Below are 17707 nucleotides of genomic sequence, written 5' to 3' on the forward strand. Positions count from 1 at the left end.
TGGTCAGAGATTCATTGCTCCCTGCATTCAGGCAACGCAGAGCACATAAGAAGGATGAGCAAAGAAAACCAACTGGCCAGAACCTGAGAGCACTGTCAGCCTTTCTGGACGTACATTTACAGAACTTGTTTAGGTCTTATTGCTCAAATACTGAGAAAAGCCAGGGACCTGCAGAGCCTTACAGGCTCATAATCCAGACCAGTCTGAATCCATAGGGTATATGCATAAAAACAACTTTTCAATAAACAAATTTGACAGACTCATAATACCAATGTTAGCAGCAAATAAGAGGGAAACAAACAAACAAACAAACAAACAAAAACTCTTAAGCAATGGCACTCCCTTACTGGTTGCATAACTTGGAAATTTATTTGAAACCCAGTTCAAAATTTCAAAATTCAGACCTTACCAGAGATGATCAGGTTGTTTCAGTATTTTGTTCTTTATAAATTGCTTTAAAGCAGCCTTCAGTACTGCTTCATCACTTCATCGTGGTACTAAAGCAAGAAGTTGCTTGTTAGGTGAATAGTATCAGAAAGACCTTAATATAGCTAAATTGTATGAAACATTTTCTCCTCTTTTCATCCTACTGTAAGATGAACCTTAGCACAAGCAATTCCTATGCCGTCGCAGCTGTGCTAGCTCTCAATAAGCCATATAATGATACCTCCTGGGAAAGAAATCAGGACCGGTATTATAAGCTCTCACAGCCACAACTATTCCACTAATATTCTGATTTAAGGAGATGAACATCTAGTGAAGCCTTCCTAGGTGTTAAAGATCAAACTAGAGAATTCACCTCTCCCTCTCACAAGGACCTTCTCAATACTTTTTTCCCCCTCAAAGTATATTATTATGATCAACATCTGAATAATCAGAAAAACAGCAACAAGGTATTTACTTTGATCAAGGTGTTTATTGCATCTCAGAGGGCACACATGCACTGGGGTTTTTTTTTTTTTTTTTTTTTCTTTTTTTTTTTCTTTCTTTTCCATTTTTTTATTTTTTTAAACTGAAATACAAAGAAAGAAGAGCCATTTCGAAATTAGCTTTTTATAGAACTTTCCCATTACGGTGTATGTTATCCCCACAGTAAATTCAGATACAACCACTTTTAATGGTACCATACATTGATTAAATAGTTAATTTGAAAGACTTCAGGTGAAGATCTTTCCAACCCAGTATGCTTTTACAGAGAACTGCCAAGCCACTTGTAACACTGATCAACAGTGACCTCATTTAAGAGTCAAGATCTTAAGCCAAGCCATCAGCAGAAACAGTATGAGAACAAATAAAAATTAAAGAAACACATTATGTACAGTAAAGGGCATGGATCTCTGGATCAGAATTAAATCTAATCACCAATAGTACAAAAGCTACTCACAGCGCAATTGGGGAAATGGAGAAAACACTAGCCTATGGCATACACAGGTAAGCACTAAATTAAGAGATGTACATAAGAACTAAACAGAGGTGAGTAACATCAATTGCAATGTTTTGACTACAGATATACCAAAGAGTGCTCTCAGATTCGAAATCCCTTAATGCCAACACAACTATGGCTGCTTTTTTTTTTCAACTACATTGAGAGAAACTGACCCTTTACTTATTTTCAGTGCATTTAGCAAGAACTAAAAGATAAATATGCCAATTTAAAATGCAAAAACTTAAATAATTAAAATATATTTTAAAACCAAAATGGCAATAAATATGATATTTCTTTCAGATATGATCTTTCATTCTTGGAAAATCATTGAAAAAGTATTTGTTATGGAAGTTTACCTTTATATTACTTTAAATTATCTTAACATATACAGTGCCACAAAAATAAAACATTTTTTCACGACAATTGAGATTCCTGTGACTGGAAAAAAAATGTATTCCACACAATTTCATAAGTGTTTTCCTTACTATCTGGTATTATCACACTATATTTTGTAACAGATAAAGGAGAAATTGAATCTTAGGGAAATTTTAGGTGTCCTCAAAAAGTTATATACATTGAAACCTTCAAAAAACACAGACATCGCTCCAAATGGCTCACCAAACAACAGCTGCATAATCTGCCCCTGTGGGATAGGTTCAGAAAAGCACTAGAAGGCATCAGAAACATACATCCATTGTTTAAATTGTAAAACACAAATAACCCAAGTACACAAATTTAGAGAGAGTAGGGATAACAGCTAAGGTAGTACACATTCCTAATGTTCACTTTCACAGCTGTGCTACACGTTTCAGGAGTAAGAGAAAGTCTGAGTAAGCGCTGGGTTTGGTACTGGTGGCTCACTTCAAAACTCTGAGCATCGATTTGCAGACTCCAAACTCACATTTTTGTCATCCAGTCAGAAAAACTGCAGCTGTGAAAACAAAGAGTTAGATGAAAACTGAAATAATGAATCAAATAAAGCATGCTCTAGAAAAATTAAGGCGAAAACACCAGATACACACTTCATTGCACCTCAGAGAGGTTACCAGCTTTCAGTAAAGCAGTTGTTGTCCCATAGACATTTATGAATCAATCTACTATAAATTCAAGCTGAAAGCAGTGAATCCCAGCACTAAAAATGCATCTCCACTTCTGGAAGTCTCCACAAAGCCCCAGGTACACCTTCAGTTTTGGGATTTGGTGACATGGACAAAGTGGAACCAGGTGGTATTTGCTAAGATTAGCTTGATCCCTTCTGCTGCTGCTAATTCAAGCATAGAAGAAGCCTAGAACAAGCCTTAAAATTAAGTTATGGGTAGAAAGAAAAGGGACTTATAAAGAAGGCTTCAAAGATATGTAATTATTGTCTTCTCCTCACATGGCAAATTATTCTAGGCTTACTTACAAAATGCCTACCTTACTTCAGCCAGTTGAAAAATAAAATGCAGAAGTGTTCAATCTGATCTGATGTTTCTTTATAGCCCTATTTTTTTGTTTTTTGATCTCTCCACACCTATGATACAAAATTTGTTTCCACACACGTGAGACCTGATATAAGATCTATCACAATTTACCAAGAGCTCTCAAAAACAATCTACAGCTCCTGTAACACCATGGAAACAAGCCTCTCTGGCACGGTTTTGCCCCTAGTATTTGTATGCTATTATGATTCTATTTCTTTCAACATTAGTTTCATGAAAAAAAGCAAACCCTCAGATTGAGTAGAAGCAGGGCAAAATGGAAATCATAGACTGAAGATAACTTTTCTGGTCAGCAACTTTCAGAAAAGAAAAAAAAAAAAAAAAGTAGTCAAAAGTCAAGCTTTCAGGCTAAAATTAAAAATACAGGCATAATTCAGTTTTCTGCTTAAGTCACCACACTACCAGTGTGTGTTCCTGCCCATCTCTGAAGCTACAATTCTATCAGCCATGTTTAACCTACCAGACTAATCAACATCTGTGTGCCAGATATGTACTACAGCGTAACATGCAGGCAGTCACAGAATACCTTATCGTTTACAAGAAATCCTTGATGTTAAGATCCGCTAATGGGTCCTTTGTTGGAGGTTTCTTGGGACTCTGAGTAGCAGGAGTTGGGCTTGGAGAAAGCTAACAGATGCCAGACGGGAAGGCAGAAAAAAAACAAAGCAGACAAGGATACACAGTCATTAGGTAAGTATATCTGGGTCTCACACAAACACACTGCAAGCACATGAAGCTCTATGTTATTGCTAAACTCAGCGTGTTGCCATTCTTCCCAAGCATTGTTTAATCTCTGTCCTTACTACAGAGCTAACAATGCTTGGCTGATGTAATGCACAAGGCCAAAGACATTGCATATACTAGTCAGCACAGCTGTAAATCACTCTCAGCCTGTAAGAAAGAATGCTGTTAGGATTATCAACCCAGACAGAGGTTAAGCAATTGTTAGATATTAAACACCAAGGCCCAGAATAAGCTGAATGTGTGCTGCAGAGTACATCTGAAAATCCCAGCAACTGGCATTTAAATACAACTTGTTCTACATTGGTAATATGAATAAAAGCTCAAAGAGTGCTGCACATGTAACTATATGTATACTTGATTCCACCTTTTGTGGTCATAAAATCAATTATTCCATAGAAAGTATCTGTTTTTCATGTTCCTTGCAATCCTTTTCACTAGTGAGCCAAATAGTTCTCTCATCCTGACCTTACTCCCCACCACCGCCACCTTACCCAGGACACTAGGCACCTTGATTACCACCCTACTCTGAGAAAAAATTGTGTCTTCCATAATACTATTCTTGATATCTATGTGAACAGACAGTTTAAGGCGGCAGGAAATGACCAAGTACATGAAAGGCATAGCTTTAATACCTACAACTTCTCAATTAGAGCAGTTTCAAGTTCTTCCCACGTCTACAAAGAAAACCTGGAGATACTTAAACAGGAATGTGTTTCCTTACTTAAGGAGCGTAGTTTGCTACAGGATGATTGTTTGATTTAAGGTTTGGAAAAAAAAAAAAAAAGAAGGTTGAGTAGTTTTAAGTGTTAAAAATTATATTTTAGAGCCAGAGCATGAACTTCTACCTCCTACCTCATTTCAAAGATAAGATGGACTTCTGACTTGCCCAGAAGCAAAGTACTGCAAATAATTTGGTCCCTGCCTCCACTCTGGAAAGGGCCTTTCCTTTTCAGAGTTACGACAAACTAAACTCTACTTTGGAGAAATAGCCTGGAACAGCTATCATGGCTTATGTTGCATCACCTAGTGGCCATCAATCAGCTAAAAACTTTGCGTCAGAGTGGATACTGAGTGCTACATTTCCAATCTCATTAGCTTCCAGTTAGAGGGAATCCTTGGTTCAACAGGATGGATGTCATGTCTCCATTCACTCAACCTACTTCATCATTAATTACTCCATTATTTTTTTGTTATATTAATGAAGGACCCTGGCAGCTGATAAGTCTGTGTTTCCTTGTTACTAGCCTAATGCATTTTGATAAGGGCAATCACACAGTTACTACAATCCACTCTTAAAGATTACCATAAATTTATTTATTTATTTTTTTGATCCATTTTTAAGCCTGCTAAGATTGTACTCTTTGGTGGCAGCATGGTAAATAGGCAGCTGCATGACGTGGAACAGGCTGGAACAGATGGTTTTCTAAGTGACAAATGTAATGTGAGAGTACTACAGCAGTTCTCTACCTTGTTTTGGGAGCTAGAGACCACTCTGCAGTCATTCACTATTTTTTACCTCCTTATTAATAATCATCTTCTCAGATTATGTTGTTCTGCTTTAAAGTATCAGTACATACAAATCTGCAGGATAATATCCAGAGGTAACTTCTACATATATTGATCAAGCGTAAAACAGGATAGGTGACAGAAAAAGAGGCAATGGGAACAATCTGAAACACAGGAGGTTCCTCCTAAGCATGAGGAAGCACTTATTTACTGTGCAGGTGATGGAGCACTGGCACAGATTGACCAGAGAGCTTGTGGAGTCTTTGTCCTTAGACAAAATGTGGTCTACACATGGTCCTGAGAAGCCTGATTGAGCAGAGGAATTGGACAAGAAGACTTCCACAGGGTCCTTCAGGCTTCAGCTATTCTGTGATTCATGCAGAATTGCTGCTAAGCAAAGACCTTCTCGTTAAATGAATAAGGAACTCCCTGCACACATCAAATACCAGAGAATTCTTATGCACAGAAATTTATGCTAAAGATTCTCCATCTGTCAAGCAATTTAGAGACCCAACACATAGTTTAATTACTATGCTAGTTCTCTAAGAACAGGTTTGCTTTGGTTGTGTGCGTCCAAGTTTATGTCCCCTGTATATCTAAATATGTGATAGTCACAGTGTCAGACTAGATAAAGCACATACTTTAAGTACATGAAAAATGAAGCATTGCCATGTATCTCTCACTTAAAAAAAAAAAAAAAAAAAAAAGAGTAACTGAAGTTCAAGACCTTTCATTCACATTCTTCCACATTAGTCTAGGTTACAGGAAAAATTCTACCCCAAATTATTTAAATTTGCACACTGCAGTGAAAAACCTGCTCTGAACTCTCCAATTTTATGTACACTATAGTAATTCATATTTTAATGCAGTCATTTTGCAGTGAAATAAACCCAGCATGCTACTAGCCTAAAGCAGTTCAACTTGCATTTACTAAGGAACAGCTGTCAAAGAACTTGAGACCTCAGCTTGCTCATAAGCAGGTCAGTTTTCTGTAGAATCCTCTTGGTGGGCTCGGAGGGAAGTTGCAGAGCACAACTCTAGTAAACTTTGTCAAGCTCTGTACAGAATACAATTGTCAAACAGCTCCATTTTCAAGTTTACTCAGCCTCCCACTCCCCCTCCCACCCAAAGACATCTTGGTGTAGTTAGGTGCAGGAGACTTTCTGAACCTGTTCCATTGGTCTCATAAAAGGCAATTGAACAAAAGAAAAAAAAATCAAGGTAGTTCATGTGATCAGTTGCAAGTCAGGCAGCTGACACTGCAAGAAATCCCATTTACAAACCTACAGCTAGAATTTGAACTGAGATAATGTACACACAATTCCCTTCTAGCGATACGGCTAACAGTTCATCTAACATTAACACTCACTTGTACACCAGGGCCAGCGGCAGCTCCAAATGGTGGCCTCATCATAGGCTGCCCATACATAACTGGCTGCTGGGGCATCATGGGTACGCCCGCTCCTGCTGGGGGCTGTAAATTAAAGCAGTGTGATTAGGTTTCTGGATTAAGAAGGGAGAGCCATGTAACAAAAGAAAGAGACTCACCATCCCAAATGCTGCTCCTGGCTGTGCGACAGGTGGAGCACCTCCTGTGGGAGGAACACCACTTGCTGGAGGCACGGCTCCTGTCTAAAAATAAAAATTAAAAAAAAAAAAAAAAAAAAAAAAGAAGGTAAGAATGTCTGTAACACATAATACCTAATCTCAAAACCATGATGCTTCTGAAGAATGAGAGAATTGAATCAGTCCTTACACTGATGTTCAGTTTTCTTTGTCATAAGAAAGCCAATGTGACAGTCTCAATTCTCTTAATGAATGGAGTTCATTTTCTGAATGCAGCTCAAAATAGACCCAAGAAAATTCATACTTTTCTCCTTCTTCTACACAAGGTAAAAAGCATACCGATTTTGTAATTGATAGCCAACACAGCATTGCACTTGCTATAGCACTGATTTTAATATAACTTTAAGCTAGCAATGCCTAGCTTAAGCAGAGTGTAAAGTTAAATGAAGTAATTGCTATAGTTATTAGTTTCCAGTAAAAAAGAATAGTATTTTTATGCAGTGAGATTCATTTAGTCAAAAACTAAATTCGCACACTTAAACCAGAATCACAACTGTTACAGACTTTACAAAGGGAAGTTGAACTTGTTATGCAATGGATTTTCAAATAAAACATAAGCGCAGAAAAGCAATATTTTACCAGGATTCAGGAGGAGAGAAATGTTAGTTTAGTAGTGGACATACAGCACAATTAAAACAGTACCTTTGTACTTGGCCACCTCAGTTACCTAGCAGAACCTATACATCATCCCTTTTGGTTCCCTTGCCTGTAATTTCCCATGCACAGTCTCCCTATGGCCTGGAAAGCAGGCAAGTCTCTCCTTTTTGCAGAAGTATATTCAATACAAACAGTGCTTAAACTCTTGCTAAGAACTTTAAAGAGAGGCAGGAAACATTCAAAGAAGGGATTTAAAGATGGTGGTAGGATTTTTAGGAACCTCATTACTGCTACCATGCAGCCTAAGTATATTGGCACAATTTCCCAAGCTATTACAGAAGTCATAATGCCATGACTGAGCCTTTAAATCCTGAATGCCTATCTTGAGTCAGTTATGTCCCACCATGCTTGCAGAGCTGTCAGCATGCTTACAGTTGACAGCACAGAAACATCTCTGGATATATGCAAGAATTATTCACTACACAATCCACTTCTACAAAGGCTGCATTTAGTGCCCTTCCCTGATCCTTGCTTCAAGACTAAAATATACCAGTTTCTTAGGAAACATTAGACTAGTCAGGATAACCCATTCCAGATTTATTGAACAATAGTAATTGGCAAGAAAGGGTTGAATGCTTATGAACCTTTTTCCAGTTTTACTGTGAGCACTTCAATTATTGCACTATCAGTTCAGCTGTCCTCAAGCTAAGAAAAAGATCTGGACATTTGGCTATGGGAAGCAAGGAATAGAAAGACATGGGCTAATGACATCAGGTAAGCACCCTAAAGCTATCTGAGTCCAGCCAAAGAACCACATCTTAGTTCAGAATTCAGTCCATCACATGCCAAGACACAAACTGAACATGCTTTTGCATCAAAGTGCTCAGGTCATTCAAGGGAATGGGCTTTTGTGAAATTCTGCTGATTTTAATCCAGAAGCTGAAAGGTCATAAGGAAGGGAAGAAGTGACCAAAATTCAAGTGTCTCAAATTCAAGGTTCAACTATGATGTGAAGGAATGATTCATTTTGGTCTTAATATTTACTTTTTCCTGTGGTTTTCAAAAACACCTGGGTGCAGATGTAGAAGAAATGCACGTAACACGCACATTTCTCAAAATACTATCAAAACCAGCATTCCAGAAAGGATAGTTACCTATCAGATGGTAAAACTACTACCAGCTGAGACTGATATTACAGGAGTTAGAAAGTTCAGATAGTACAAGTCACCAGATCATTCACATCTAAGTATAGCACAGATAATTTGAAGCCATTGTTTTTGAGATTACTGAGCGTGAACAGTTAAGCACCCACTAGTACCATACATTGCTTGAGGACTGTCTGCTGGATGGGCAATCCAAAAAGAGCTGTGTTAGGTAGCTTCTAGATAGTTTTAAGCCAGCTGTAATAACTGCAGTGCTGGTGAGCTGCTGTTAGTATCTTCATGTTTAGCAAGTATAAAAAGCGATCAAAAAAAATTTTTCACTTACACTGTACAGTATTGTCCAGCCTCTCTATTAAGAAAAAAAGTTAGCATTACAACTAATACATTCAATGAAGTATCAACCTCAGGGAATTCTTGCACCTTCCGTTAGGTCAAGGAACAAACTGGAACATGAATGTGTCAGCAGGAACTGAGCCAGTCATGCTCGCCCTGACAGTCCTCTCCTTTCACCTCCACCCCACTTTTTTCCAACAGAGGCTGTTTTATGCCCTGCATAGCTTTGATGACGTATGACCTTTCTTTAGATTACCTCTGTAGATCACTCATGATAAGTTGCTCTTGAGCCAAGTTAGTGTCTTCGGGTATATTCTGCAGGGAAATCTTAACCTTTCCAAAAGACTGCTTTTACTGGGCGAAAGAAGCTACACCCTTCTACTACTCTAACAAAAAACATCTGGTTAGTCTGAATACCATGTAGTCTTTTGATCTACTTCATTCAGGAAAGCTTGAATCAAGAACAAGCTTGAGAAAAAAACTTCTCTCCTTCCAGTACTTCAGCTTTGGATAAATATCATTGTGCCTTGGACAGTCTACCTGGGCCTGGTGCTGGTCAAGACCTGTAGGGGTAACCACACACTGTTCTTAGAAATGTCCACAGACATTAAGAGTATATGTAAATTCATTTTTTGTTTGTTTGTTTGTTTTGGAAGACACACAAAAAAGCAGTCTTTATTTACAGCCAGTTGTCACTGGGTTCAAGTCAATCTGGTCTTAAAAACGTTTCTTGACACAACCATATAATTTATAACAAAGCAAACTCTTTAGCTGAAACAAACAGGAGTAGTATCTACAAACACATAAAAATTCTTAAAAAAAATAGTCTTAAAATAGTGAGGTTTCATACTGGTGGTATTGATGGATTAAACACCTACCAACGGACCACTTGGGACGCCGCCAGTTGACCATGTTGCAGGTGCTACCTTTGGTTGCCAGTTGGCTCCTCCTGTTAACTTTTTCTCTCCAGCATTCCACTGAAGATCTCCCCTAGTAGAGAGGGAGAGAGACAGAGCTATTCTTTGCATACCCTCACAGTGAAAATGAAAATCAATTGCAGTGTACGTTAACTTTAAGCCTGCAGCTACATTAGTTTATGGTATATGCAGTTTAAGTTATTAACAGAAAGATACACTTTTAGTACGCAGTTTCAAGGATTGTTAGTGGTAAACACCACTACATTCTACACTGAAGTCAGTTACATGGTTATGGCCTTTGTGGTGAGAATTAAAGAGTTGTTTTACTTAGTATTGATTGAACGTAACATATTATTGCATATACCCTTGTAGGAAGTAGGAAGAGGGACTGCTACTGCCTATTCTACTGGGGCCAGGCAGTAGAGCTGCCTGATAGAAGTCTTTGAAAGGTCATTTCATTGCTGGAAATCTTGCTCAGACAGAAGAAGGAAGAAAGCATTCAGTTCTGAAAAAAGTTGATAGATACAAGAAAAACAAATCATTAACAGAATAAAAGGTCTGTTTCAAAACTGGGTTTTGCTAGAGGCTGCTTTATCCGGAATAAGCTACACTCTTTGAATGAAGTAGACTGAGGGAAGCTAAGTATGGGGAATAAACTTTATGATGTGTTTACTTATTTCCCTCCTATCATCTCTGCAGAGGTGCAAGACATCTTGAAGTACACACATCATAAAATAGTCTTGGATACAGAGGAAGACTCAGCACAGAAGTAAGCAATTGGTTAGCTTAAGACAATCAAAAACAGTGTAATGTTTTCAATATTTCTTCTTGCAAAAAGAAGCTTTTCACTGCATGGAATCAACTTCTTTTCTATTTTACAATTATTCCAATGCCTACACGATAAGCACATCCAGCGTCTGTAAAAAGATAACAAAACTATTACATATTAGCCTAAATAATGAGGAGAGCTATTCAATTTATTATCTGGACAATTCATTTGGAAATCAGCTACCCAATATGAAGACAGTGATTTATATATACATATATATTTTTAGAAACTCAGATTAAAGCCAGCAAGTTTAAAAGCTATATCAGGAACAATTAACATTAATTATTCATTGAATCTGTACAGAACAGAATACACTTCCCAGAATTTTTATGAAGTGCTCAGTTTCGGTTAAGGAGGCTAGGAGGGGGGTACTGGGATGTGACCGATTCATAGATCCTAATAAACATGGAAATCAATGTAAGACTACAAAACAGACTTGAACATCTTTTTTTTTTCTTTTTTTTTTTTTTTTTATATATATATATATATAAACACATATATATATTTAATTAAATGTTGAACTTACTTTTTTGAAGTGGTGCCAGAAATTCCAAGATCTAAAAGTTATAAGAAAAAAAGGAAAGTCACATTTCTAATAAATTAAAGTGCATTAAAGTAATAGCTCACGTTTCATTGTACATGGGCTTATACAGAATAATGGCGTTCTGGCTGTCTCCATTTAGACAGCACTAGCACAGCATAAGACACAGCTACAGGACAATCTTATGAGGAACCCTATGGGTGTCTTATACTTGAAGAAGCCATTTTTGCTCTATAAGCAAACCAAAGTGACAATGTATTTAGGTCTACAAAATGTTATTTAAGAGCACCAAAACTATTTACCATGAATGGTAACATTAGTTTCTGTTCTTCATGTTATATGCTGAACTATTAAATTATTTTACTCATACAGATAAAACTCAGTGTTATTTGGAAGCTCTACAGTTTTATCTGTTTTATCATGCACGTGCACTCCAAGTAGTTTCCTTAATTACTCTCTGAAAGAAGTTTTAGGCTAAGTTTTAAAAAAACTCTCTTCTCACATGATCGGTATGAGTCCTGCAAAAAGTCAAATTGCTAAGTGCCATTATTTACTCCCCCAAACCAGGATATACCAAATGATGTGCAGAAGATTTTTCAAGTGATTAAAACTCTTGCTGACTTCTAAACACAGTTATTTCTCTCCACACCAAGAAAAATAGTATGCATCTTCAGATCAGTTATATCTTTGCTGTGTTTACATATAGGAACAGAATATTCTTTTTACACAGTATTGCTACTACAACTTCAGTACTATTGTAACTTAGCCTAGGTGGGTCTATGTTAGGTTTGTACAGGTGCTGGTGCTACTGATCTATAGTTATAAAGGTTATCTCTGTTATAGGAAAGAACCTGTTGTTGTTTAGCATTTCAAGAACATTTTTGGGGAAGTTCACTGTCTGAGAGACCATCTGTTCTTGGCTATTGTTCTCACTTCACCCCACTGCTACTTCTGTTCTCACTAAGCAACAAGTCAGCTATTGTCTTCATGAACTTTTCTGACTAAATTCCATAGTGCTACCAGATGCTTTGGACAGTTTTCACCATTCCAGCTGTTATTACTTGGGGGCCCACCCATCAAGAGTCTGATGTGCCCATTAGTGTCCCAGGATGCTCACATGTTACCAATCATACTTAGTAAATAGATCCTGCTATTTGGCTCAGATTCTGGAGACAACGAGGGACAAGCTATGACCCCAGCTACCAGAATCAGGCCCTACTTCTGCCTATAGCTGCCCTGATCTCCCTGCGGAAATAAAAGGGCATTGGTAGAAGAAAGATAAAATGGACAGCTGTTTGGATCTACAAACAAAAACTATCATTGTATGCCATATCACTTAAAACAGAAATGTGTCACTTACTGCCTACTAAGTTTGCAAGAGATGAATCAAGATCACTTCCGAGTCCTTTGCTTGCTGCTGAAGGAGTGACTGTTGCTGTAGCTGCAGGAGCTATAGACTGACCAGAAGGAACCATAGTTGGCATAAGAAGATCACCTAAGCCATCAAACACTGGAAGGGAAAGGAGAGTTGTTAAAGAATAGCAGCTCTGGTAAGAAAAACACTACCAGCCACTTTGATGTTGGTCCAACAAATGTAGTACAGACAACAATGTCACAAGTCTTACCAAAACATAGTTTGACATTAAAAGTAATGCCAACAAGGGCATGCATGTCATTTTACTATACACTGAATGTACAGTAACCCTGAAAGAGCTATACCAATGAAAACTAATATGACAGGACATGCCTGAAAGCACTTTAATTGGAGAGCTGAATCTACAAAGATACAGCACTGCTTCCACATAACACTATTTTTCTTACAGACATCCTTAGAGAGATGTCAGATGCACACACATTTGTCAGGAGATATTCATTTAAAGGCTTTTAAAATGAACATCTTGCCACAGACACCAGTCAGATTTATGGCAAAGGCAGTCTTATACCTTGACATTTTATGGCAACAGGATTAAAACAGTCTCAGGATATTATTATTCACTTGCAAGCAGAGGGGAGTTAGGAAAGCCTACTAACATCTCATAAGATCAGAAGGAATGAGAACCATCCACACTGACAGAGCTAGTCTCCTTAGTCCATCTATCTATCTCTGAAACTAATTTTTTAGATCTCTTGAAGTCAAACAGCCTGGTACATCTCATGCCAGCATTATCTTCTGATCTGTATTTGAGGTACATGCTAATGTTAAGTCAACAGAAAGGGGTAGCATGTGCACTGGCAAGCAACCAAATAACCAACCACGCAGCAGTACTACTTTGACCTTTTTCTTGTAAAGTTGCAGAACTCACCAATTTTAAGTTTGTAGCAAGGACCCAGCATGGAAAGTACAGAATGGAAGAGATACAAACAAAATGATAGCAGTGATGAAAGTTTAAGCTTATAGTCAGGCAAAGAACATGACCTTGGTCTCAGTTTTGTGTAACTTCAGGTGCCATGCAAGCTTAAGAACAGTTTCAGCAGCAACAGCAAGATGACTTGGCTATATAATTGATTTACAGAAAAGTATTGTCCTTGAGTAATTCCTGATTTGTGCCATGAAGCGCATGCAAGGATGATGTTCACACTAGTTTGGTTTGTATTGTCATGGTAGAATAAAAGATGGGTACAGAGAGCTCTTGGGCACACACTTGTCTAAACACAACCTTGAGTTCTTCCAGCAGAGAAGGAAGAGGGAAATTGTTTTTATTGTTTGCATTCAGAACCTAAATATGGTGTCATTAACTCATCTAACACACAAAACACATTAGGAAATTAACAGGAAGAAAACCTTCAGCTCACCTGATGCATCAAATGAACTGCCAGTTGTTGGAGCTGTTGTTCCAAAAGCTGCATCAAAGTTAGGCTGTAGTAAGCTTGTTTGAGCTGGAGTGACCGGGGATGGTGATGGAGAAGGAGCAATAAAAGACCCTCCAAAGCCTTGAAAAAGTTACATAAGAGAGATGTGGACATTAGAATCAGTTTTGATGGTCTGTGTTTAACAAAAGCTCAACCTGTAGAAGGCAGAATTATAAAAGCAGTGCTTACTAGACGATTGCGAACAGCTCGCTACTACACAAGCATCCTTTGTATGCCAGATATGATCCAAGAAATTTATGTTTTTTTCAGGAGTTACCAGTAAAAATTTTAATGTCCATTGTTTAGGTATCTGCAGAGGCAGACAGAGTACACAGTTCTTCTAGTACTATATGCTACGGTTTTAATTAAGTAAACTCTCAGGTAGAAAGCAACAAAAAAGAATTAGTTCAGAAAGGAAAGAGAAACAGAGGAGTAGCCTGAGAAGAACATATGATCACAGTTTAATGGACACAACTACTTTGGAATCCCAGTTCAGAAGGCAGTGTTTTAATCATCCAGTTTAGCCTCTCACTATCTTAAAACATACTGGTCTGCCTGAAGATGTCTTCACACTGCCATCTACCACTCCCTCCTCCTCCCAAAGCAGGATCAAGAGTATACACAAAATAAATAAATCCTAATCATTCAGATTCTCCAGCCTTTAGCAATTTATTCCCTTGCTTTACTATTCTTAAATTCCCTCCTTTGTCCACTATAAAATTTGATCTCCCTTGCAATTTAAGCTTATTTGTATTATCTACAGACTCTAGAAACTGTTTAAATATGCAAAGACTGTAAAAAAAAAAAAAAAAAAAAAAAAAAAGAACAAAATCAAACAAAAACAAAAACAAAAACAAAAACAAAACAACAGACATATGACATATGACACCTCCTCAATTCTCTTTAGTCTACCGGCCAGTCCTCTTTCTTATTCAATCTTTTATTGACTGATTCCTGAGACCTCCATACTCCTTCAGTCTCTCAGCCTTGCTTTTTCCCAGCTGCCCTGCTGCCCTCGCATTAGGTGGATCAGTTCTGAGCTCACCACTCCAACTGAAACTATGATAATACATGAAGCAGACCACTGCACATTCTACAGGCTGTAATTTTCCCCCTATATCAGAGTAGGAAGCATATTATTTTCCCACAGCTGAACATAAGATGGTGACATGCCAGTGCTCTACCACTGCCTGTAGCTTCTTTTCAGGGACATTCCTGCCTTTGCAGTCTACTGTCATTTCCTCAGTTAATCATCATTGCCCCAAACCAGAAGCTTGCATGTTTACCCATTTGAAAATCCTTCTTCAGATCATTTTCTCTAATATGCAGAGACCATTTTAAGTTCTCATCTGACAAATACAGCTTTTTTCATGTGTGTGGAATCTCATAAATTAAGGATGCTATTCCAACAATCCTATTGTTGAAATTAAATACCATAAAGACATCAGTTTAGAAGGGATTATCTAATTACATTCATCTTCTAATGCTGCTTTGACTTTTTACTTAAATAGTTAGTATCACTCACGTAAGCAGTCAGCTGATTCCTTTCTTCCTCATCTTTCTTCAACTTACATTTAGTGGTAACCAAACACCAGTTCAGTGGGGAAGAAAGCACTGAAGAGTTTCTAACCCCTTGTTAGTTTTTATCAAAAACCTCTTTCTGTGATCACAGGGTCTATTAACTACAGCATATTATGCAGACATCTCACAAGCTGTGACAATAGCACATTTCCCATCTATGAAACCAAGCACCTCACAGACATTTAGCTACAAGACAGGTTAGCACTCAATGTAGAGGATTTATGCTCAAATTGTGAATATCAATTATATCAAATGTCACTGTGATACCTTAAATAATCTCCCCCCAAATTCTGGTTTCTCAGAGATTGAAAACTAAACACCAAACATTTAACAAATGTAGAAAGGACAGGAAAAAAAAAAGTTTATATATGCACCTGATGAACCAGCCCTACTTACAGGCAGATTCATATTTTAGAAGAGAAAGGATATCTAGAATAGCTAATCCTGTTCAAAACAAAATCCTCAGCAGGGAAACGAGTGCTGTGCCATCACTTGGTCCTGGCCATATTCCAGCAGCTTGCTGTACCATCAGAAGAAAGACTTTAATTGTAGAGCTATTCTAACAACTACACTGGCCCTGGACATACCTGGGAAAGTTCAGCAAATCCAACTGTGCACTGCTGGCCCAGGAGAGCACAACCTGATTAGAAAGACCTCAAAGAACATCATCCTTCAGCTAAAGTTTGCCAGATTGCAGGCAGTGACACTTTGATCATAATTTAAACTAGATGACTAGATGACTTAAACTAGTCCCTTTAGAGTAGTCCCTAATCTATTGCACTGGATGGAGGCAGGGAAGCAAGAGCAAGACACAGAGCAGCCTGTTTTCTGCAGCCTGAAGTAAAGAGCATTTCACATGCCTCCATGAGCTTCCCTGGGCTTATTAGGCCCACTTCAGCGTTCTGGCACCAAGAAAACCTTATTACCCAAATCCTACCCTGTGACAAGCCACATGTTCACAGCTGCTAAATCAGAATCTGGGCAGACATACTGGATCAGAGAACTACCCTCAGCTCAGCTCTCCAGGCTCTGTGCATGAAGCAGATTTGTCTCTGGGTAATTTAGGTTGGAAGTGCTATCTGGAGACCACCCAGTCCGTCCCAGTCCCTGGTAAAAGCAGGTCTCATCAAATCAGGTGGCTCAAGGAGGTTTTTTGTGAGCACTTTCACAGGATTCTTAAATTCTACCACCTCTGTGGGCAGCCTGTTCTAATATCTGACCATCCTGGTGGCAATAAATACACGCATGTTTCCAACACTTAACTGGAATTTCCCACATTGTCCTTTTTTATGTTGCTGTGCACCTCCAAGAGGAACATGGCTAGTCTTTTCTGTATCCTCCAAGGAGGTAGTTCTAGACAGCTATAAACTGTCATTTGCCTTCTCTTCTTAAGGGTGAATGGACCTTAAGGCTGAATGGGCCATTTCTTAGCCTCTCCTGATATGTCATGTGCATGAGTCACCATTTTGGCAGCCTTCCATGAACTCACCCTGGTATGTGTTGATCACCTATTTCAAGAGATTCTCTTTAATACATTCCAGAAGTCCCCTGATTTACTCATGCCCAGCCATGTTGCCCTTCCAGCACATATTATGGTGACTTAAGCTGCTCATGAGTGCAAAAACCTGCAATAGCAAAGCTTTCTACAGTTGCCTTAAGGCTGCCTGAGACTTTTTCTACTGCCTCTTCTTGATCAGATGATCAGTAGCAGACACCTCCTATAACATCACCAACACTGGCCTGTCCTCTGATCCTTACCTACAGGCTCCTCCTGGTTCATCATCTGTCTCAAGGCCAAGCTTTATGCGCTCAACTATCTGCAAAAAATATACTTAGCACTAAAGAATGAGACCAGAAGCAGGGTGACAAGGTATGTGGCTGACTGAGGCATCTGACTCCAGCAATCCCTACAGCACCAGAACCCCCTAAAGATACTGTGCTCGGTTAGACCCATTCCACCTCCACAAGGAATTTGGCAGCAATGTAATGACATCATACATCACTTCCTAAGCAGAATTTTATAAATGACTAAGCTTTTGCACAGCCCTGCAAAGTGCCTGTTTCTCCAGCTACAGAACTGAGTCCTCCCCAGCTTCAGGTGAAATTTGCATGA

General features: G+C 38.4%; 1 protein-coding gene across 8 annotated transcripts in view; it reads right to left on the reverse strand.

The window, feature by feature from the left end:
• Positions 1–1650: 1650 nt before the first annotated feature.
• Positions 1651–17707, reverse strand: part of SNAP91 (synaptosome associated protein 91) — a 70979-nt gene continuing 54922 nt past the window's right edge. For 7 of the 8 annotated variants that reach the window (XM_032183842.1, XM_032183843.1, XM_032183845.1 and 4 more), the window contains 8 exons: positions 13957–14094; positions 12524–12673; positions 11149–11179; positions 9755–9866; positions 6706–6789; positions 6527–6631; positions 3434–3534; positions 1651–2357 (listed from right to left, as the gene is read on the reverse strand). In XM_032183842.1, coding sequence (XP_032039733.1) covers positions 3442–3534; positions 6527–6631; positions 6706–6789; positions 9755–9866; positions 11149–11179; positions 12524–12673; positions 13957–14094 — 713 coding nt within the window. In that variant the 3' untranslated portion in view covers positions 1651–2357; positions 3434–3441. The remainder of the gene's footprint in view (positions 2358–3433; positions 3535–6526; positions 6632–6705; positions 6790–9754; positions 9867–11148; positions 11180–12523; positions 12674–13956; positions 14095–17707) is intronic. The other variant, XM_032183846.1, reaches the window with a different exon arrangement.

Source organism: Aythya fuligula, chromosome 3 (assembly GCF_009819795.1).
Source record: "Aythya fuligula isolate bAytFul2 chromosome 3, bAytFul2.pri, whole genome shotgun sequence".
In the NCBI taxonomy this organism is placed as follows: domain Eukaryota; kingdom Metazoa; phylum Chordata; class Aves; order Anseriformes; family Anatidae; genus Aythya; species Aythya fuligula.